This window comes from Ambystoma mexicanum, chromosome 11, assembly GCF_040938575.1.
Source record: "Ambystoma mexicanum isolate Mex_15411 chromosome 11, UKY_AmexF1_1, whole genome shotgun sequence".
Lineage (NCBI taxonomy): Eukaryota > Metazoa > Chordata > Amphibia > Caudata > Ambystomatidae > Ambystoma > Ambystoma mexicanum.
The window spans coordinates 215,287,434-215,311,421 of record NC_090934.1 but is presented as its reverse complement, the minus strand read 5'-3'; the positions used below and the strand labels follow the sequence as shown (position 1 = coordinate 215,311,421).

Here is a 23,988-nt window from a genome sequence, read left to right as displayed (position 1 = left end):
CAGCAGGCGGCCATGGGCCCTGTATTCAGAGGACTGACCTTAAAGTAAGTTCAAGTGAGAGAAGATTCTCGGGAATTTTTTAAACAAAATGCCAGCCACGTGTGGGAATCTGTGCCTGCAGACTGATCCACTCTCTTTATGATGGTAGGTTGGGCGGTCAAGGGTGACCTGTGTTCCGACAAGGAGATCAGAACAGATGGTGAGCTAGTGCCTAAATGCAGGGAGAAAGTGTACAACAGGCAGCCAGGATTAGTTACCTTGTTCTCCTAAGCGAGGTGACCTGGGAGCTGGGTTCCCTGCAGGGGTAGATCCTAGTGTAGTCAATCGCAGTGCTGCATTAGGCTGTATATGCAGTTTGGGAGCTGAAAAGATCAGAAACAAAGGACCGGAGCCAGTCCAAGTAAGAAAATGGTCCTGGCTCCCTACACATGCGTAGTGTCAAAGCGCTCCACAAAGAGGGGCTTTACCTGCGTTCAACTGCTGTCCTGTGTCTGAGATTCAGCCAGTGGTTCCTCCGTAATGAAGGAGGACCGAGCTGTGTCTGCGTTCGGTGTGCGCATGCGCGGGGAATAAGTGACCCAGTGCCGTACGCATGTGCGCCAGGTTACTTGTTGATGATTCCCATGGCAAATGAAGCGTTGCAGTGACGCGGTCTGCAAACACGTTGGTCCTTCGCTAGCGGGGGTAAGTGTAGCGAAACAAAGGGGTGTGCCCTGCTACCTATCAGCGTGGGCTGTACGGATTATAAAGTGGCATTGATGTATACGGGCCAAATATGCCCCTGTATGTCGTGGGGGTCGGCTGCTGTTGTACAGGATGGACCTAGAGTGGCATATGGACTGCAAGGGGGAGGGTAGCCCTGCACTCTGGGACCCAAATAAGGCAGCGATCCTGAAAGACATACGCAAGTGAGCATGTCAAAGCAAGGAAACGGAGACTGGGGACTCGGTGGAGGATACAGTGGAGGCACCTAGAGATTATGTGGTGTCTGGTTCCTCATAGAAGTCAGATCAGGTAACACCAGAATGTGCTCGAGGTATCCGTAATATTCTTGGGGTTCTGCTTCATTAAGGCCCTTTGTGGCAGTTTGTAATTTGAAAATCCACCATGCCTCTTTAAAATTCAGTGCATTGGTGATATTGTAGGTTTCCAATACTTTGTCGACCACCCACCATCTGAAAGCATCCGGGGCGTGTTGGAATTCCATAAAGTGCGAGACAAGTGTTGCTGCATGGGCTTTGCACCTGATCCTGGACCTGTGTTCTCCAATTCTTTTGTGAACGGATCTAGAGGTTTGTCCGACATACCTCAGCCCGCAAGGGCATTCAATGAGGTAAATAACATTAGCTGTTTTACAGTTAGTAAATTTGTCTCAGTTCCCACTCTTTGCCCTCTATGGGGAATGATTTCAATTTACGTGTTTGATTACAGGCTGTGCAGCTCCCACAGGGGTGGTGGCCTCGGATATCCCGCATATTCCATAGGGTAGATCTGGCAGTTTTGCATCTAGATCTAAAGTGGGTGAGGAGGTCTTTGAGGTTTTTGTCTCTCCAAAGTGCCATCCTAGGTAAGGGTTCTTCCGGTAGGCTGAGTTGTACGATGGGCCAAAATGTCTTAATTAACCCCTTGAGTTGCGAGGTATTGGCCGCAAAGGTGGAGACACAGGCCATGATGTCATCAGTGGCGGGATCACGTTGTTTGGGAATGAGTAGTGTTTCCCTTGGGGTGTATAGGGCTCTTTTCCGAGTGTTTCAATGTTTCTTCGGGTACCCCCTGTTTGCTAATTTTTGTTGTAGCTCACTTGCATGAATTTTGAATTCTCTGGTATTCGTGCAATTCCTACAGATTCTAAGGAACTGCCTGTAGGGAAGGTTATCACGTATATTTTTAGGGTGATGGCTCTTGTAATGCAGGATCGTATTCCTGTCAGTTTCTTTTTTCTTTTAAATGGAGCCTTCTAGCTGGTTGTTTATGGCACTGATGTTCAGGTCCAGGAAAGTGATGTTAGTGTTGCTATTGTTGATGGTAAATTGAATTTCTTGTGCTCTACCATTGATCCAGTTGAAGAAGCTGTGTAGTTCTTGCTTCGGGCCCGCCAGATGAAGATAATATCATCTATGTACCTATGCCAAAGTCTGATATTCTCCTGGAATGGGTTCTCTGTGTTGAGTACAAAGCTTTTCTCATATTCTGCCATGTAGATTATTGCCATGCTTGGGGCAAAGGCCACACCCATAGCAGTACCACAGGTCTGTAGGTAAAACGTGTCATTAAAGGAGAAATAATTTTTGCTAAGGGCTAGATCAAGTAGTTCAACTATGAAGCTGACTGGTACCCTCCTTTGGGTCATATTTAGAGTGAGGTGGTGTCTGATGCTGTCATGGTGCCTACTCCCGGGAAGCCAGTTCAGGGCCAGCGTCCGCGAAAGCAGACATCATGTCCCCAGGGAGGGACCCAGCAACCCCTTATAGGGGCTCTTTGGACATTGTCCTGGCGCCAGGCTCATAGAAGGCATCAGTCCTGGCACCATAGGCGCCAGGCTCATTATGGGAGTGCTTGGATGGACTTACCTGATGCAGACCATGCTGCCAGATCCAGACCTCCTTGAGGTCTGAAAGGGACTATTTTACCACTCGGGCGTGGCTGAGGAAGAATACTTACCTGGAACTACTTTGGGGGGCTATTTAAACCACGATCAGACAGCAGCTCACGCTTCGCGTTGTTCTGCATCTAGCAGCTGGACGCTCACCGTGTCTGCTCCTGCATCCTGGCTCCAGCCACGCCCGCCTGCAACCTGGAACACCTGAAAAGGAAGGAAAGGAGAGAAAGGTGAATAATTGAACTTTACCTACCTCCATCCGGAGTCCGGAACCATCACTCCGACGATCCTGAGAAAAGACATTATTTTTAGAAGCGCATCGCATTGCTCGCTGCAGCGCCGCGTTCCACTCACCTTCACGAGGCGCCCTCGGGCTCTTCAGCCACCATTGGCACCATCCGTCGCCTTTCAGCGCCTAAGGAGAAAAAGAGACAAAACAAAGGTGAGCGAAGGAACAGATTGAGGAAGGCCTGATTCTTCCACCTTAAGACTTACCGGATTTTTGTTGCGACAATCTTTCCACACCTCGGGTCGGCGCCGCTTCTTTGGCACTGCCGTACCCCGGCCCCTAAAGGGAAAAAGAGACAAAACAAAGGTGAGCGAAGGAACAGATCGAGGAAGGCCTGATTCTTCCACCTTAAGACTTACCGGATTTTTGTTGCGACAATCTTTCCTCGCCTCGGGTCAGCGCCGCGTCTTTGGCACTGCCGTGCCACGGCCCCTAAGGGGAAAAAGACACACGCATTAGTGGGTGAAAGCAAGATCACTAAGGGAACCATCCATCAAAAAGACTCACCAGAGTTACCTTCGGCGAATCCATTCCTCTACGCGGATTCTTCATCCTACATCTGAAATGGAGAAAAGGACAACGGACAATTAAGGCTTGAACTTTTGCAACTGAATACTTACGGCCTCAAATCGGAAAAGTCAAGCGGAGTTGAATACTCACCAAACCCGAGATCCAGTGAAGTAACTGGAAATCAACGCGCCCCTGCATCGGAAGCAGGATGGAGAGCTTGTCCTTTCAGACTCTAAGGTGAGACTCTACGGGAAATCGCGGAGGGGGTTCGAGGAGTGTGAGAGGGGCAAGGGGGGGAATCCGACACATTATCCAGCAGACAGTTAATCCCAGTTTCCATCTACAGAAGGATTCTTCTATGGGCCTGACAGGCGAGGATTGGGGGTCCGGTCCAGTCCGTCTTCCGAGTCCTGCGCATCACCTTAGAAGAGGTCATAGCAGTCCAGAACAGATCGGCGCCTCCGTGGGAATCAGGTGAGCGTTACAGATACACTCTACCGCCTTGTCCTGCGGAATGCTGGTATACAAGCTTTTGATGTCCATGGTGACTAATTGACTGTTGGTAGTGTCAAAAGGCTGGTGTTCAAAGATAGAAATAGTTCTCATGGTGTCTTTGAGGTGGTATGGTGTGTTTTGGCATAAGGGTTTAAGAAAATGGTCAATACATTTACATATTGGTTCCAGGATGGACCCGCAGCCAGAAACTATGGGTCTCCCTGGTGGTAAGTTACTGTTTTTATGCATATTGGGCAAGGCATAAAATGCAGGGATTCTTTCCTCGGTGGTAATGAGAAATGCCTCTTCTTTTTCCGAAATCCAATCTCGGTCGAGTGCGTATCTGGTAATTTCCTGTATTTTGGACTTGATGACTGGGGTGGGATCTCTTTTCAATTTCTTGTAATTGTTCTCTTTGTTCAGTAGTGTCAATACCATTGTGTTGTATTGATCAGTGTTCGGGACAACAACCCCTCCGCCTTTGTCGGCTGATTTGATGACAAGATTGGTATTGTCCTTGAGGGCTTTCAAGGCTTTCCGTTCCCCTATTGTCAAGTTTTGTCTATGATTTTCTTGGGTTGCTTGTAATTTCTTGATTTCCTGTCTAATACATTTCTCAAAAATGAGAATGGATACTGGGACGTCGCTATCTCTCGGATTGAAATCCGATTTGGGTCTTAGTCCTCTATCATCTGGTGTTGATGGGCATTCTTTGTAAAGGTTTTGAATGAGTACTGCAAGAATTTATTGCATCTAAATTGTGTTGAGGACAGGACATGACCCCCTCCCCCCGTATATACCAAAAAATCTCCAGCCTGATTCCCTGAAGGTCGGTTGTCTGCTAAGAGTTTGGTAATATTAGTGCCCTCCCCCTCCGAATCACCATCAGAGCTGCCCGATGAGAGATTAGGTGTACTTTCTTTGGATTTCCTCGTGTAGTCATCAAATTTGGATTGAAACTTGTAAACACGATCCTCCCTATAATCCCTATCCTATCTGAAATATAGGGATCGTGTTTACACGTTTCACTCCAAATTTGATGACTACACGAGGAAATCCAAAGAAAGTACACCTAATATCTCATCGGGCAGCTCTGATGTTGATTGGGAGCAGGAGGGCACTAATATTACTGAACTCTCAGCAGACAATCGACCTTCAGAGAATCGGGCTCGAGGTTTTTTGGAGCAGATAAAACGATACAAAAAGGAACTCAACAAGGAAAGAAGCAGCTCAGATTTCAAGTGCCACCCATCCCAAATATGCAAACATGGAGCGACGTTCCAGGGGCAGGAGGGGGAGGGGAACAAGGGAAAATCGGAAGGTAAATTGACCTTTCACTGGCATTTTGACGAGAGCAGGATCGAGAAAACAGTTGGGGCTCTAGTCTCCAAAACATTGGTTGTAAATTTGTCAAGTAGAAATTTTACAACTTTAGAGGAACAAGTACTCAATAAAGGTCTATCTTTTGTGCCCACTATTGAGGCTGATTTTGTTGATTTTCAAATAGATCTTTTAAAGTTTACTCGTAAATTGAAACTTAAGAAATATTTTGCAACGATTTGTTCCAAGAGAAACAAGAGCTCCTCCAAGTGAGCACTCAAAGACATTGAGAATATACATCTGTTAATGTCTTTAACCACAGAAGAAACCACCTCAATTAGTGACACCCCTCAGGATTTAGGAGTACCAACCTTATACTTATCGGTACCAGAATTGAAAAGTAAATCTACTTTTCTGCCTCAATTAGCTAATGAGAATATTATAGACACCTTTCAACAAGCATGCATCAGTGATATACATAAGCATCTTGATAGTAAAAGTGAACGGCAGAAGACTAGAAGTAATGGGAACTTAACCAGAAAAGAACGTGAGGCCCTGGAGTATTTAAGTAATTATATGGATTTGCTGATACGAGAAGCAGACAAAGGGGGCAATGTAGTTCTGTTAAATAGAAAAGACTACATCAACATGGGTATCACTCATCTGAAAACACCAGGATGTTACGAAATCCTACCAGGTAACCCAACCAAAACCATTACCAAGGACCTGCATGCGTTGGTAGATCATTGGCACAACAAGGGAGTCCTTAATGATGAAGGAAGTATGTTTCTAAAAAAAAAACACCAAGTTATGCTAGTGATGTACTTTTTACCTAAGATACATAAAGATTAGGAGGAATTGCCAGATAGATGTTCGGCCAATAATGAGCGGAATCGGTTGGGTCACCGAGGGTTTATCACAACATATTGACAATATTAAAAGAACATGTTCTGTTAATGCCTACCTATATCAGGAATAGTACCCATGTACTACAGTTGCTATCCAATATTATGTGGGAAACCAATTATCTTTTAGGGACTATGGATGTATCAACATTATATACCTTGATAAGCCATGAATTGCCTATTCAAATTATTGATTGTGTTTCAGGATTATTCAGCATCATATATCAGTCATATTGAAATGTTGAAATTCACATTCATGAATAATGTGTTTGTTTTGATGAAAGATATTACTCCCAGGTTAGAGGAGTCGCAATGGGGGCGAAGTATGTGCCCTCGTTAGCCAAACTGTTCATGTCTTATTACGAGAAAGTACATGCATTTTGCTAAGTGGAATACCAGACTAAAGTGATATTATGGAGACAATTCATAGATGATGTTTTACTCATTTGGAAAGGTGCTGAGGAAGAGTTATCATAACAAAAATAATTTTGGTATCAAGTTAACTGGTGAATTGAGCGGATCCTCAATACACTTTCTCGATCTAAGGATTTACATAGTACAAGGGAAGATTGCAACTAAAACCTTCCGTAAAGCGACGGAAGTTAATTCAACTTTACATGCAGGAAACTGCCATCGGAAAGCCGTGATTAACAATATACCGGTGGGTGAGTTTTTCCGGGCACGCCGCAACTGCTCTGATGTGATATTTACTCAAGAGTGTGATTTGCTATCAAGATGATTTGTCAGTAGAGGGTACAACGCATCAACAATTACAGAAGCATGTTGTAGAGTTAAGAATAAACCCAGACAGGATATGCTAATGATCATGGGCAAAGAAAAGGATGTATCCCAATACTGTGAACCTCATTACCAAATATATTAGTGATGCTAATATAATGTACAAAATAGTGTTCAAGCACTGGGGAATTTTGCACTTGGATAGGGATATCTCATCCTAGCTCAGTGACAAACCTTCTTTTCTTTATACTAAAGCATCGACCATTAAAAATATATTATGTCCTTCGCTCATGAAAAATAAGATTACCAAGGGTACCGATTGGTTAAAACCTACTAAAGGGTTTTACAAATGTGGAACATGTAGCATGTGTCGGTTCGCTCATGAGGACAGTCAGGAATTTGTGAATGATTTAGGTATTAAAGTTTGGATAAATGATTTTATTAATTGTCGAACCAAATATGTGGTTTATGCAATTGTATGCGTGTGCCGGAAAATCTATGTAGCCAGCACCCTCCGGGAGCTGCGCACGAGAATTAGGGAGCACATCTCAACCCAAAACTAACAAGATCATAAACTACCTCTAGCAACACATTGGCAAGAATGCCACCAATTGGATGATGTGAAGGATATTAAATTCATAGGTCTTAAGAAAGCCCAGATGGGCAAACGAGGAGAAGATCTGCAATTAAGGCTAAGACAAACAGAAGCAAAATATACTTGTAATTTGAGATGTGTGCAATCGGGAATCAATTCTGAGCATGAGATGGGGAGTTTTCCTATAAATCAAACCAACTGCCAATTCTTTTTGACAATTAAGAGCGGAAGTGACATGCCAGTTTCAGGAGTCTTTGGAACCCCACTCAATTTTAGGAAGTCTATATGCCTGATTTAATTTATATCACGTATTGTTTTAGGACTGTCATACAATAGTTATGAATCCATTTGGACATTACCGTTATAATTTAGTCAAGTCTTATTAATCATTTTAACGGTTTGGGTCTTTAATTTTGGGCCGTTTCTTATGTAATTATTATGTGGACTAACCGAGAGGTATTGGTTTACTACATAGCCCAAAGTTCGCTTATGGAATACGTTGTGTTATTTCGTGACAGTTTTCTTCATACGCGCATGCGTGTGACGTCACATCCAGCGTGTGACGTCACACGCATTATTTACATTATAAATAATGCCTCAAAAAGGCGGTGCCCACATGCCTTCATTTTATTTGCAGGATTACACCCGATCATTTTGTATATTTAGGTACGTTTCTTCATGCATTTCCTAAACACTTATCGACTCTTTTGAATTGTAGTGACAATTCTATTTATTGCTTGTTTCAGGTATTTAAACCTTTGTTAGTGCAATGGTATTTGACACGCCATATTAACTAAGTCGTAAACCTTGGCTGAAGTTCATCATAAGTAACACACGTTTTCAGGATAACAGCAAAACCATACATATCATATTCCATGAGGTAAGGAAGGGGCACCAGTGCATTAGATTGCGATAACATATCAGATAAGGTTGAGAGATATTTACAAACTATTACCATTTCTACACATTATCGTTTTAAGAAAACTACTTGGTGATACTGAACCCTATATAATAGATCCTTTTGGGAACACAGCATTTGGTGTGAGAAACTTTTCAGTATATAATGGTAAGAACAATTACGTAAGGATCATCAATATATGGTATACTAATGGGGTGTTAAGTGGAATTAGGCAATCAATCGATTGTTTCTTGTTTTGTATCATATTCTGGAATCTAATATAAGATGTAATTGGTGAGTACCAGACAGATGGTAATTAACACAAGTTATGCATGCGGTGCTGGGTCACAGTTTGATATGGATACATTCAAATAGCTCACACATGGCCATTGGGGCACATTATCACCTACTATATGGGGCTATTATATTACCTATTATAAGGTGTAATACAACTATCTATTAGATATTACTATAGGGTCAATTATGAAACTTTCATTAATTCAAATATGGGCATGCTTGAAGCTGGCATCTCACACTTGCTCTCAGTATTGCAATGGCTTTAGATTGTGTTTATTGTAGTATCCACCAGGACTGATCTGGTGTAATTATCATTAGGTGACTTTAGTAATAACGTCTGTGTTTACATAACCTTTCTCTTTTTTTTCTTTATTTTTTACATAACCTTTCTCTAACTTGCTTTTACCTCTGTTGCCGTTCATCACTCCTGCTATAAATTACCTATTTGGTATGTACATCATCTCTCTTTCATTTTCACATGTTAAATTTTGCTGTAATAATTTCTGCATTTGTGTAATGTCTCTAAGCAACCTTATTGTTACTGGAAATGACAATGTATGTTTTGTAACAGCCTTGAAGACGACCGATTGGTCGAAACACGTGTCGGCTGTGGCTGTAGATTTTTGGCCTTACCAATAAATCGGTGTTCGAAACCAAACCATTGGTTATGAATTATATGGACTATTTTAGATCATGTGCAATTGACTCAATTTTGAGCCACTGCGGAGTTGTGCAACATATACCATTAATTTCCAGTTGTGGTCTACAAGGAGGGCCACGTTTGTTGCAACTGCTGCATCTGACCAGAAGTATTGTGTGTGTGGCAACTAGCGCACCCAAAACTGTTACTCCCCTGTACTATTTTCAAACTGTGATTATTATACCTCAGTCGATAGTTTACCAACCGCAGAAGGATGTCAGCTAGTAAGATAGCTTAGCAAGTTGAGCGCTCATTGCTGCAATCTCTACGTGATCTGCAGTTTGCAGGCTCGAACCCTGGCAAGGCCAACTCAGCCATTCATCCTTCCAAGGTCAAGAGTACCAACTTCTGTCGGGTGATTGTATGTAAATATGTTCTAGGTACAGCTCTTTGCCAAACGTGCAATATAAATAACAAATAATTAACTCTGTCCAGCAGTAATTTGACCATGGCATATTGGGTATCGAATTTAGCATTGAACCCTTACGTCTATGCATTGTTGGATCATAACATTGACATACCATTAAGTAGTAGTTGTTTCAGGAAATGAGGACTTTCATTAATCATCAAAAGGCAATTCGATCGAACCTCAAATCGCACAATACAATTCATGTTTGCTTTACTGTGTAATTGGCTAGGTTTTTATGTTTAATTAAAATATATACAGAAGAGATCAATTGGTCAGGCCGGAAAGAAATAATGAAAGGGGTGTTGAGTGACTATCGCCATGTATTAAATTAACATCCCTTCTGCAACATGTTTTAGGAAGTGAACCAGCTGTAGAGTGGCTGGGAATTGGTTTAGAAATATTTTGTTTTTCTAAGGCCGAATTCCTTCTAATGATAGTTTACTGAATACTTATAAGCAAAGCTTTTCTGATCCAACCAGAGTTATCTTGCCCTCCCCCTTTACCTTGCTTCTGTTAAACTAATAGCTGAGCATAAGACCTCCCAAGAGAATGGGAAAAGGTTTGGAGGGTACCGACGGCTGCCAAAATGGATTTGCAGTTACGTTATTTACACCGGAGGATATTGGGCAGAATATATTGGACCCCAGTCCGTATTTGTAAATTGGGATTGGTTGGTTGGTGATCGGTGTTGGGGCTGTGGGAAGGAACAAGGTACTTTGATACATATGTTATGGTATTGTGAAAGAATGGTGAGTTTTTGGAGGGAGGTTATTGATAGGGTTGATCAAATTTGGGACATAGTTTATCTACGCAATCCCTTAGCGGTCATCTTATTATTGTACAGTGGTGGACGGGATGTGAGTTGGGTGGTATTGTGTGGGTTAGTTTTGTTGGTGGCGGCTAAACAGGTGTTGAGGGTCTGGAAGACACGGAAGAAGCCGATGGTGGAGGAATGGATTTTAGATGTTAGAGTTTTATCCAGATTTGAGAAAACGATGTATTGTAAACAAAACAGGGAAACCCTTTATGAAGATATGTGGGGAAGCTTTAGTGACCTTTATGGATGATGCTAGATTGGGTTCAAGAATGGAGTGCTTTGGTCTTTTTTCGAGAAACGTTAATATATGGGGAGGGGGTTTGTGTTGTCTTTGTGGTTGTTTTGTGTGGTCTTATTTGTCGTCGTTTGTTCGGTACATCTGGCTTTGTTTGGGTTCGTCTTAAGTTTCATATGGTGGAATACTGAGTTATGGTTGGAATTCTGTGCTACTTTGTTTTCCACTGTTACGTATTTGTAATTCAATGACCTAGGATGTTCATTCTGTTATTTATTGTACCTTGTTGAAAATGAGAAATAAAGAGTTTTAAAAAAAAAGCTTTTCTGATCCGATTTAGCCTGTGTATTTTGACCAGTTGCTACCAATGTTATAGTGGTTCCATCTGTGAGGATATTGCACTGCTGAGGCAATTGCCTTTTCCTGTTCTATGTGGGTGGTTCTCACATTGCTGTATCAGTGATGCACATGTTGGGCATGTTCTTTGTGTCAGTAATTTAGACTGCTGAGGCCTATTAGGTTCGTTATATGCGAGTGTAGCTTACACTCCACTGCTGTGGTGAGGCCCTTAATTTACCTCTTCAGTGTGAAGGTGCTTGCACTAGTCCATCCTATGCAGTTTTCCCTATGCAAGTGGAACATATACTGCTGTGACCCACAATGTATCTGTTCCAAGTATGGTAGTCCTTGTTTGGTGTGACTCCCAATGTTCGTCTTCTATGTGAAGAAAGTATCATCTACTGAGATCCATGGAATAACTAGGTTAGTGGAATATGCACTATATACGAGAGGAGCTTCTACTGCGCAGACACATTCCTGATCTGTCTGTGTGGGAATCATTCACCTTTGCTTTACACCTTGCACTAATCACCACCTGTTGTACATAATTAAAGCTTGCTTTGAGGTTGCCCTGATTCGCCTTTTCTACCTGCTCTGTGTCAGAATAGTGTTAGAACGATTATGCTGCTGTTGTACCTTTTCTTTATATGCAAGGTAGGCTCAGTGTTGGTGTTCATCGGTTCCATTTGTGAGAGGGTGTTTGTGCCTCTGCACCATGTGCTTTATCTGTTTATTGTGTAAGAATCCTTCTTTTCTGTCACAATGCAGAAAGCTGGTGCATGGTAATGATTTCCATACAGTTTTTGCACAAGTCTGCTGGATGTCACATATTTTTTACTCTCTTGCAAAAGAGAAAACTGATTTGTACACTCTTGAAATCACATTTCCTCTCTCAATTTTAAAAAAGGGGAGTACAATACTCACTTCCATCAAAGGCCAGTTAATACCACTACGACAGTGCCTGGCAAATGCCTTTCCCATTCCTACACAAAAGCCTAAACTGTTGGGATTGCCAATGCTTGTTTTTGTTTTCTTTTAATATTAAGTATTGGTGGTTGTGCAGGAGCTATGCTACCGTATTTCATGTCGCATCACTGCAGAAAGATTACTTGGCTCAAGGAATTTCCATTCATTTAATCTTTTGACACCTCCCACTGCATAGGCATGCTTTAAGGGCATTAGTCCAGTAAGCATTCAGGGGTTGACATGTCAAGTTGCCTACATGCATGCCATTTCTTACTTGGCAATAGTCGGTTGTCACTAACAAATGGCTGCAAAGCCTTTGTCGAGGTAAAATAATAGTTTTCTGTGTCCTTGTGCAGGGGTCCAAATTAGGATTTGTTGACCAGGATCAAAAAGCAGTACCTGGATATCTGGTATCACGCTTTAGGCAGAAACTATCTCTGCGGAACCCGGAGGTAGTATATAGTTCACAGCAAATCTTACTTGTGCGCAAGATCCAAACTACCTTTTTTTCTATCCTAGATTATGGCATATGCTTTAAATGTCCTATGGGTGGGTCCTTTATGCTTTTTTTTAATACACATTCCATAAGCCTCACAGTAGCTAGGCTTGCAAAGCACAACTTGCCTGTGGAGTGAAAAGTAGCTCTTGGTAGCTGCTGGTTTCAAGCTAACCAGCCACCCCTCGGCTATACCCAGAAGCTAAATAGCTCCCAGCTCTTAGCAATTTCGAAACCCGTTTGTGACTAAACTATGCTAAAACCCAACTTCGATTGTACATGTGCATGTAAAAATCGTAGTCTAGTTTGTGGGCCTGGGCAGCCTGCTTTCCAGGCACAATTTACTATTTCTTTCTTTTTTTTATCAATCAAGGCTACATTCCCTTTTAGACCAGAAACTGTTAATGCCAGGACGCTGTACAGAATAGCCCCCACTACCCAGAAAGCTACTGTTCTGTATGATGGCTCCAGGTTGACGTAATATGACAAAAGCTTCCTCTGTAGCTTGCTGATTCACAGGTTTTCTGTGCTGACCGCATGACCAAAGTAGACCATTGAAGTGTTCCGAAGGGGCTTGCACACATTGTGATGCGTTGTAAAATGCCAAAAAATACATTTCTCCCAAGGCAATTTGGTATTTCTCAGCCTTTTTGATTACTATAGATTCTTGTCCGGCCTCATTACAACCTATGCATTGTACCAGTGTTCATCCCAGTAGGCACTGTGTCCTGCCTTGCCACCAAGGTATGCCGGTGCATACACGCCAGTTGATTGGATAGACTAATTAAGCAACTCCTAGAACATGGCTTTGACATTCTTGAGACAAACACGATTTTCAGTAAATTCAGACATTCTTTAGGGCCATGTAAAGGTTTTGTTTACCAAGCTGTGTTTAGTGTGCAGTTAAAAAAGGTAATGCATTTAAAACAAATGCTTTACTGTCTAGCCAAAACTGGGTGCTGATCATGGTGTATTTCAAATGTCGTCTTTATGTATGTTCACTGGTCGGAGACTATTGTTTTGCTCTCCAAAAGTAAAAAATGGGTTTCATGTAGCTCAGGCGTTTCCAATTAGAGGGGTACGCATATTGAGTCTTCCTGCCCTGCTCCTTAATTCATTGTGTTTTCTTTCTTCTAGTTGGTGAGCCATGCAGGAAGCAAGCCCCCACAATCCCCTAGACCGCAGCAACAGTCCTCTAATGCAACACTCTGCAAAGAATGTGGTACCCAGGCGGAGCTACCCTTCAAGAGCCAGCGACCTTAGTTTGGAGGTTTTTGGAGAGACCACCCCAGAACTTGGGCAAAACAGCAGGTTCCGAGCCCAAAAGGCCCGGGCTAAACGATCTCTAAGGGCTGATTCGAGGGATTCTACTGGGCCAGAGCCCATTGCCTTAGTCTCTGGTACAGCAGAGCAACTTCCAGAAGAGGACCAGTGCTGCCCTAGTCTATCTAGAGCATGGGGCTTGTATAGGGATGTGATCTGCTACATACTGACATGTGGGCATCGTTTGCGGAAACAATCGGACTGTTACTTGCCATGCCTGCGCCAAGAGGAGACTGCAAATGCGAAATTTAAGGGTGGAGAAATAAACGGTTATGCTATAGCCAGCAGCCCCAATGATGTGTCCCCAAAGGAGAGGAACGGAGGCCAGGGAAAGTCTTGTCACACTGGGGGCAGTTTTAGTTACCCTGATGTAAAATTGAAAGGCATCCCTGTCTACCCCAATCGGAGTCGTGTGCAGCAGCCTGACGAAGATTCTTGTTGCAAGGACCCACTTGTTGAAAAAGCCAAACGGGACAGTGTGGAAAAGCCACCTCTTTCTGTCAGCCAACGTGGGTCTGGGGAGTACTACTCCTTTCATGAGCCAGACCTGGACAATGAACTGACTGGATCCATGTCCAGCACTGATATCGACATACTTATCTTCAAAAAACTGACAGAACTATTCAGCCTGCACCAGATTGATGAGCTGGCCAAGTGCACATCGGACACAGTTTTCTTGGAGAAGACCAACAAGATCTCTGACCTGATAAGTAGCATCACTCAGGACTACAACCTAGATGAGCAGGACGCAGAGTGTCGGCTAGTGCGGGGTATCATCCGCATTAGCACTCGCAAAAGTCGGACCCGGCCACCCATCACCAGAAGCCTGGCAGTAGTCTCTCACAGCCACACAGATGAGAGCAATCGTGGAATTCAACCAGACAGTGGCAATGAGACGATGGTCATGGAATCCACCATCCTTAGCCAAGACGGTGCGTGTTATGTGGTGAGGTTGAGCTGGAGTGAGTGCTCTAAGATTGGTGAGAGGAAGTGATGCAGGAGATTTTACTTTTATTTTCTGAAGCATGCCCTTTAGAGGTGTGTGTGTGTGTGCGTGCTACAAGATGTGGATCTGAATCGGGCATTTGAGTAAATTACATTGAGATGGGGGAGTCGTTTCGTAGATGGGGTGAAATTAAATGGGCTGCATGCTTATATTACCACTCAGTATGAGGTGTCTTCTGGGAGCTGGGGATGGGAGGAGGCCATGTCCACTGATGCACAGTTGAAGGTTACTCTCGAGTTGGAGCAGTGTGGGAGTTTGCAATCCTAGTGCATTCCTCCAAACCCATCTTTAACTTGAAATGGGGGCAGAGGAATGGGTTTGGTGATGGACAATAATCAAAATTTGCTCAGCTCTTGACATTTGCTTAATGTTGCCTGATTAGGCATGGATTGTGTGAGGTGGTGGTTAACTGATGAATTGCCGAGTGCAGGAAAGTTGCCTTTTGTCACTTCATAGCCCTACGTGGTTAAAAAAACAGAACGTCACAGTCCTACCCGAAGCCCATGTCTTTCCGATTTATTGGCAGTTTGGGTGTGAAGCTTCAACAGATTAAGACCCTGTGGTATTCAGGGCCACTTCACCAATTTTGCAGAGAGGGTTGGGTCCTCCTGAAACAGGTCTCTCCACACAGCAAACATTTTAATTAATAACATCTGTTACAAAATGTCAGCGTTTTTGTTAAACATATTGGTATTAACTGTTTAAGTTTGCATACAAATCTGAAATGACCTTCTAAAAGGTAAACTGTGCCAGTGTCGGGGGGGGATCAAGCAGTGGCTTACAAAACGGTCTTGTCAGGAATTTACAAGACATACTCCAGTCATTCGCGAAAGTTCCTTCCTGGAAGTAAAAGAATGAATACTAGAACTGGGAGATCTGAATTTAACCTGGCTATTGTGTGATCTTGATTTACAGTAGGGTTTTCTTTTGTGAGGTTTGGACAGTGGAAAGGAAGTTCTGGGATTGACAGTGGGTTCTACTGAGATGGTGGAAGAAGCCAGCTCTTGAATTGAGAGATAGGTCCACCCAATGAATGGGGGACAACAGGGCACCCTGTAGTCTGATAAAAATCAGCAAATATATTAAGTGAGAAATGATGGAGTGCTGGAAGCACAATCAAAACACAATTTAATCAAAAAGATAATCAAATAATTCATGATTTAGCACACATGTGAATGGGAAGTACATTGATCATAAATGTCAAGCAAATTCAAGTTCTAACACAAGTATTAAAAATCATAAATGTGTGAATTGTATTTTTACAATTGGCAGCAAAGTCAAAAATCAACACAATGACATTTTCAATTTTTCTGGGAAATGAAAATATATGTGGTCTCATGTAAAGAACTTGAACACTGTGAAAAGACTGTAGGGTGCAGTGTTGTCCTCTGTTCGAACGTGTTTCGGGCTTTGCCCATCATCCGGTACAGGACATAGTAGAACTTCTGAAATGCATGAATAAATAATGTATACTTTAGGTTGTTCTTCCTGGTGGGAGGTAAGTGTGAGAATCTGTCTTATGGATAAATATTTAAATAACTGACCTGTATTCCACAATAATGGCCCAATAGTCGAGGTAAGTGTTCCGTTAGATCTAGGCCAAACATAGAGGAACAGAGCACAAACCTCTGTAGGGATTCTGATGGGAAGATAGAAGAGAAAGTGTATAGCCAGGGTTTATATGACCGCGTGTGGGACCAGTCGCTCAATGAAAAGTGCTGGTTCCCACACCACGGTCATGTATTTCGTTAATGGTATAGTACGTGTACTCACCAACACAAGTGAGTCAGCCAAGGAGGTAATTTGCACTGGTGGTTCGTAAAGTGACAGCCTATCTGGCAGATCAATGGATGCAGGCAGGGCCCATAGGCAAAGTCTGCAAGAGAGCGGGACATGGTCTGATTTATTAAATGGATGGTTGTGTGCAGTTGTCATTGTACAATATACATTGGCAGAGGATGGTATGCTCACCATCAGTTGCTGGCAAGACTGGTGACTCATGGAAAAGACTTTGCACAGTGGGCGGGACATGCGTCATGCTTTTCTTGTGGTCATCCCAACGTTAACCTGGTCCAAAAACCACTAAAAACAGTACATGACGAATGCCCCGCCCACTGTGCAAAGTCTTTTCCATGAGTCACCAGTCTTGCCAGCAACTGACGGTGAGCATACCATCCTCTGCCATTGTATACTGTACAATGACAACTGCACACAACCATCCATTTAATAAATCAGACTGTGTCCCGCTCTCTTTCAGACTTTGCCTACGGGCCCTGCCAGCATCCATTGATATGCCAGATAGGCTGTCACTTTAAGAACCAGCAGTGCAAATTACCTCCTTGGCTGACTCACTTGTGTTGGCGAGTACACGTACTATACTATTAACGAAATACATGACCGTGGTGTGGGTCCCAGCGCTTCTCATTGAGCGACTGGTCCCACACGCGGTCATATAAACCCTGGCTATACACTTCTCACTTTCCTTCAGAATCCCTACAGAGGTTTGTGCTCTGTTCTTCTACGTTTGGCCTAGATCGAACGAAACACCTACCTCAACAATGGGGCCATTATTGTGGAATACAGGTCAGTTATTTAACTATTTATCCATAAAACAGGAGTCTCGCACTTACCTCCCACCTGGAACAACAACCTAAAGTATAAATTATTTACTTATGTATTTCAGAAGTTCTATGTCCTGTACCTGATGAAGGGCAAAGCCTGAAACGTGTTGTACGCACAAAGGCCCGTGCGCTTATTTTGTCCAAGCTGGACTATTGCAATGCGCTTTACATAGGTTCGAACAAACAAATCATCACGAAAATCCAAATCCTGCAGAATAACGCCTTTAGAGCAGCCCTAGGAATTGCTAGGAGAGAACATATATCTGATATTCGAAGATTTAACAATTGGCTTTCAACACCAGACAATTTCAAACTGAAATTCGCCTCACTTGCCTACAAATGTTTGAATAATGCGGCACCTTGCTATCTGACAGAAAGAATCACTAAGAAATCTTCAATAAGGACTACCAGACTATCCAATACCAACTATCTGGCTGTCCCCAGATTTAAGCTCTCCAGAATCGGGGACTGTAGCTACCCAGTCAAGGCAGCCCAACTGTGGAACTCCCTACCTGCCACACTCAGAGCTGACCAACCCTATCAAAACATCCACCAGAATACTATAAAATGGCTCAAAGAATCTGACAATTAGATATGTACCTGCTACCAGTTCGAACTTGGGCCGCTTCCATGTAAATACTCTAGATATTAGAACTACTTTTGACTGCACTGTAGTTGATTTCGTGATTATTGACTCAATCTATGTAAATACATTAGATATTAGTTACTTTTGACTGTACTGCATTTCCTGCCTCTTGCCTTTGTAGACATGGCCCCTTTCTGCTATACTGTGTGCCTTAGATGTACTGTTTAATCCTGATGTGTAACTAAGCTGTGAATTATCTCATGCTATGCGCCCTGATGTCTACGCGCCCGGTGCGCAATACAACTAAATAAACAAACAAAGGAAAACATTGCACCCTACAGTCTTTACGCAGTGTAAGTTCTTTACATGAGACCCCATATATTTTCATTGCCCAGAAAAATTGAAAATTGTTTCATTGTGTTGATTTTTGACTTTGCTGCCAATTGTAAAAATACAAATCACTCATGTATGATTTTTAATACTTCTGTGTTAAAACTTGATGAATTTGCTTGACATTTATGATCAATGTACTTCCCATTGACATTTGTGCAAAATCATTAATTCTTTGATTTATCTTTTTTGATTAAATTGTTTTTTGATTGTTCTTCCAGCACTCCATCATTGCTCACTTAATATATTTGCTGATTTTTATCAGACTATGGGTGTGCCCTGTTGTTGTCCCCCATTCATTGGGTGCACTTTCTAGCTCTTATCTCATTTCTTGCTTGTCTTGTAGCCAAGACACACACAGGAGCACCTAAACCATAAAGTAACGGCCGTGACAGACTGACACATTTTTTGACTTGATCGACAGATATGTCCTGTGTGCACCGCTACAACCCTTGTTTTTCCAGCTCTTGAATTGGCCATTAGTTCCACTCTGAGATATCGGTCAGTGAAGAGAAAGCATGTTCTTGAGCTGGAACACTTGATGGGGGAGTTGCTCTGAATTGGGGGTATTCTTAAGGTAAAACATTCTGAGTTTGTGGAGAAAGTCTAAGGGGTAGTGTGATAGGGATGTGACGTGCCCACTCTTCCCCCCCCCCTCCCATCTCCCAACCGCCATCCATTGACGACGGTTAGGTCCACTCATCCCACGGCAGCCCCCCCTCTCCACGCCAAAGTCCCAGCATAGAAACCTTAAGGAAACAAAAATTGTGAGTCATGGACTGGGGTGAAGGTGCTTCCCCACCCCCTCTTCGGTGGAGTGCTGAGCCTCTTGAATTTTCGGGACCCCGGCATGTGTCTCCTATTAGCAGGCCAAATCTAATGCTAAAAATAGTGGGGGCTTTTGGTAGCTGTGGTTAATGCACTTTTTCACAAATTGATTTCTTTTAAATACCCTTATGTTTTATCCAATACAATAGTTTTAGGGTGAGCTTAAATACGTCCCCTCGTGCTAAAAGTGTTGTTGCAGCCGAAATGTAGCTGCTCTTAGATTCCCAAACTAATGGTAGCCATCTGCAGCACCCAACTGGTTGGACTGGATGCATTACTTGGTTAGCTGCCAGTTGTCATAACTGAGTTTTGGTTACATTTTGTTTTTTCTTGAACCCCTCCCTGCTACCCTTCTTCTGTTCATTGCTTCCTTAGATGGATCTGTCCTTCCAATAAACCAATTAACAAATATGCTTAGAACAGTGGTTATTTTATACAAAAACAAGTGGAATGTTACAGCTCCAGTGAGCTGGGGTTGCGGACTGTGTGTGGCCAAAGACTATGGCTAGTGGGCTACTTTAAGGAATCGAATGGTGCAATATGGAAAGTGGACACGGCCGAAGGCCACTCGCCATGGCTAGTGGTTCCCAATGAAACCTATTGGGGCAACATGTCAAGGGACCAATGCTAAAGGCCATGGCTAGTGCCCAAAATAAACCTAGTGGTGTGGCCAAAGGCCTTGGCTAGGGAGTCCAAAGGCTGTGTGCGCAATGGCCATAGGCCATTGTCCATTGCTAGTGGGACTGGAAGAAAGCTATTGGGGCAACGTGCAATGGAACCATGTTCAAAGACCCGGGGCAATGGTCACGGGCTGTGCTCACTGGACAGGGCCAAATGCCCTGGCAAGTGGGCCCGAAAAACATGGAGTGTCCACAGCCAATGGCTGTGGCCACCTAGTGGGTCCAAAGAAACATTGGAGGAACATGTATAGTGGACACTGCCAAAGGCTGTGGCTAGGGGCCTGTAAAAAAAAGAAACTATGGTATAACAAAACCCTTGAAATTCACTGAAAAAACCTTAGCTAATGTGCAGTTAAGTTGTGCAGATTTATGATATGATAAGTCATTTAATGCAACAAAACCTTTAAATTCAGTGGATGTGGGAAGTAATGACGAACTTAACTTGGCACATTCCATTTGCGAAGCCCATGAGGACATACGTATTCACACCCGGGGAAGTGTGCACAGCCAATCGGGTGGCTGGAACAGTGGGCGAGAATACACAATCTCTGCCCGCTGTCCCAGGCAGCATAGAGTCTTCCCGGTTGGCGTTTCTTTTTTTTTTCCCTCACTTCTGGGAGGCAACACGGAGCCTCTCTCGGTCTGTTGCCTGACTTTGCCTGACCTTGGTATTAGGACATGTCAGGTAAACATCTCTGGTGTTAGTCCGTTGTCTTTTTTGTCATGCAAAAGTCTGTGTGAAGAAAGGGGAGCAGGTTTTTGAAATATCCTACGTGGAGGATGGGGAAAAGGTGTTGCATTGAAAGAAGGGGATACCGCATGTCGCCTGTCAGTCTTACTCCCCAAGGACCCCACCCCATCCAGGTGATCCTGCCTCACTGGTCCACCCCAGGAACTGGATCCAATAGCGATGGCCGTGTCCTGGCCACCTGGATTACGGATCCCCGGGCACTAGCTAGGGAGACACCACCAGGTTTCTCACATAACGTAAGGTTAGTATTTCACCTCAAGTTCTGAGACACAATGGAATGGCTTTGTGGGTATGCACATTAATTCAAATGCAAACCTTTTTCTCCAGGAAATTCTTTGTCTGTGAGGGCAGTGCTATTTTATACATAGCTTAATCGACCCAAGGTAGACATTTTGCAAGTCTGTCAGGACAACTACATGCCTGGTTTCACCCTTATTAGGGCTCATCGGTGTAGTATAATCCACATGATCCAACCACAAGGCTGTCAGGACTATAATGCACACTAACCATTGCATTGTATAAACTGCTATTTTTAAACACTCCCATTGAACTGAATCCCTCCCTCTATAAGTGTCCAGTCCTGACTAAGAAGCATGAATGTTGTTGGACCGGACCACCAATAGTGCCTAGACCACCAAACTTTCGAATCACAATAGTATAGCTAGTGTGCTCAACCCCCCCCCCCCTCCCGTACCCTCTGGTTCTCCTCGTAGTTAGTGGCCTCCCGCCACTGACCCCCTGCCATTCTCATCACAGATCCCACAAAAACCTTACACCCCCTGCTTCCCTGTCTATGTGCTCATCACCCCTCCCCCCATCCATTGACGACGGTTAGGTTCACTCATCCCACAGCAGCCCCCGCACCAAAGTCCCAGCATAGAAATCATAAGGAAACAAAAATTGTAGTCATGGACTGGGGTCAAGGTCCTCCCCCTCCCCCCCTCCCCCCCTCCCCCGCTTCGGTGGAGTACTGAGCCTCTTGAATTTCCGGGACCCCAGTATGCGTCTCCTCCTATCACCAGTTCTACCAGCATTTGAATTTCCTGTCGGGGTTGGCTCCGGGTCCTGGAGTCGATCCTCTGCATTCCCCATAAGTTTCCCTCTCACTTCTGGATCTTCTGTCACCAACTTGTACTTGTTTCCTTTTGTATTCAAAGGAAACGGAGATTTGGGAACCCCCAACAATTACAGACTCCCTTGTCCTTAAGCCATTGTGTAAGGGGAAAGCGCATTCCCCTCCTCACTAGGGTGAACAATGAGAGGTCTTGAAAGATTATAATATGCACGTTGCCATAGTCTGTGGAGCCTACTTTCCTCACCCTTCCAGAATCTTTGCTTTTTCAGCGTAATAATGAAAGCAGGCAAGCACCGATCTAGGACCTCTACCCCCTCCTCCTGCCCGATGGCTCTATCTATGGTAGGTTAGTTGGTGGAGCAGTCTCCCAACAAAGTCTTGAACACGACATTGATGGCAGTATTCTATCTCTCTCCGCCTCTTCCTCCCCTGGAAAACCAAAAAAGCTCAGGTTGCTGTTCCTCTGTTTTCAAAATAATTTATTTTTAAGGTCCGTTCCTCTTCCCGTCTTTCATCTTCTGAGTGCCTCATGTCCATTTGGGTCTCTGACACATCCACAGCCGACTGATTAGTCTCAAGCCCTGAATGATGTCTTTCAGGGTATTCCCATGTTTATCAAGCTGTCTAGTTGTATCCAATGTCTGACCGGATGCCCCTTAATGCTTCCAAAAATGCTGCAATATCCTTTTTCGTAGACATGGCCTCTTCAGTCATTTCCGGGGCAAGGGGTTCACCACAGTGATGTCAGGAGGGGAACGACTGGAATATTGGAACTTCTTTAGGGTTTCCCTACAGGACACCTGTGTCCAAAGATATTGCGCTTGACTCGCGTGAATCTTCCCCTGTCGAGGTGAAGCCCACACTTCACTTCCACCAAGGGGTACAAAGCCAATCCCAAACCTGAAGTAAGAAGGTGGGAGACTGTAGGCAACAAACCCCCCCCCCATCCAATAGTCTCCACACATCCAGTGGTCGAGCCACGAGATATGTGTGCACAGAAGTTGGGGGTTGCTCTGTAGAGGCAATACGTCCTGGGCCTGCGCTCTGATGCACGTCCCTGGTGTAGAGATGACTGTATTTCTAGGGTAAGGGATGGCTCCTACCCCCTGACACTGGACCTATTGCCACTAAATAGATGGCTTCTCCCTGCCAGGACGGACAAGGCTGTTCCCCCTGGAGTAGTGTAGGCTCCAATAGGCCCTCCTTCTTTTGGCCCAGCAAGTGCTTCTCCAACACAGCACAAAGCAACCTTTATAAGGAGGTCGCCTTTCACACCGGACCTGGCAGGCTTCTCACCTCCAGCCTCCTCTCCGAGATGAATGGGAGAAATCCAACAAATCACTCCAGTACGGAGCGCTGGGGAGATCTGGTCTTGTACCACTGTCACTTCGGCGCGCGCTGCAGGGGACGTGTCGGGCACACACGCTTGCCCTGTGTTGCAGTCGGCGCTTCGTCCAAGAGCCTCATCAACATGGCAGCAATCTCCCCAATGCCGCAGTGTAAGGGCTCCCTGACACGGTGTAGCCGGCAGTGTACAGGGTTTCAAGGCAACACTGTATGCCACAGGCACCTCTTGCGTGAGGGGGCTCAGAAAGGCTCGCCATGTGTCTGTTTTCGTCCAGTGATATCTCGGTCGCTAGGTGGATGATTTCCTTCAGATGTGGCTCTGGGGTGCCTTGGTGATCACAGATGTGGCAGCTGTTGATGGCTCACCTTTTACAGGGCTTAAAGGGGGACTCAGTACCCCTTTACGTCCAGTGAAGTCGAAGCTGCGCGATGTTCATCTGTGCACCTCCCGGTGGTCTCTACACAACTTTTTAAGATTGATTTACTAAACGGAGGACCAGTGTCCTTAACAATGGGTGAGAGGATGTGTATATAAAACCAGAGGAGACAGGTCTGATAACCGCATGAACCAGAGTCAAGGATATTAGAGCATGATATAGGAATGGGATAGTGGAGGACGTGCTAAAGTTGCAAGCTGCATATCTGTAATCTGTGACTAATCCCTGCATGTTGTCACTTCCTCCCTGGCAGGGGAGAGGGCACCCTTTCCATGGGGCCAGGGAGGTTAGGCTGGTACCTGATAGTCCCTGTGCGGGTGGTACTCAGCGGTAGGA

General features: G+C 44.2%; 1 protein-coding gene across 2 annotated transcripts in view; it reads left to right on the top strand.

Moving 5' to 3' along the window:
* The window catches only part of KDF1 (keratinocyte differentiation factor 1), a 302,442-nt gene that overhangs the window by 73,712 nt on the left and 204,742 nt on the right, over positions 1-23,988 (top strand). For both annotated transcript variants that reach the window (XR_011279598.1, XM_069622882.1), the window contains exon 2: positions 13,746-14,863. Coding sequence is in view for 1 of the 2 variants with exons in the window: in XM_069622882.1 (XP_069478983.1) it covers positions 13,756-14,863 (1,108 nt within the window). In the remaining variant the exon portion in view is untranslated. The remainder of the gene's footprint in view (positions 1-13,745; positions 14,864-23,988) is intronic.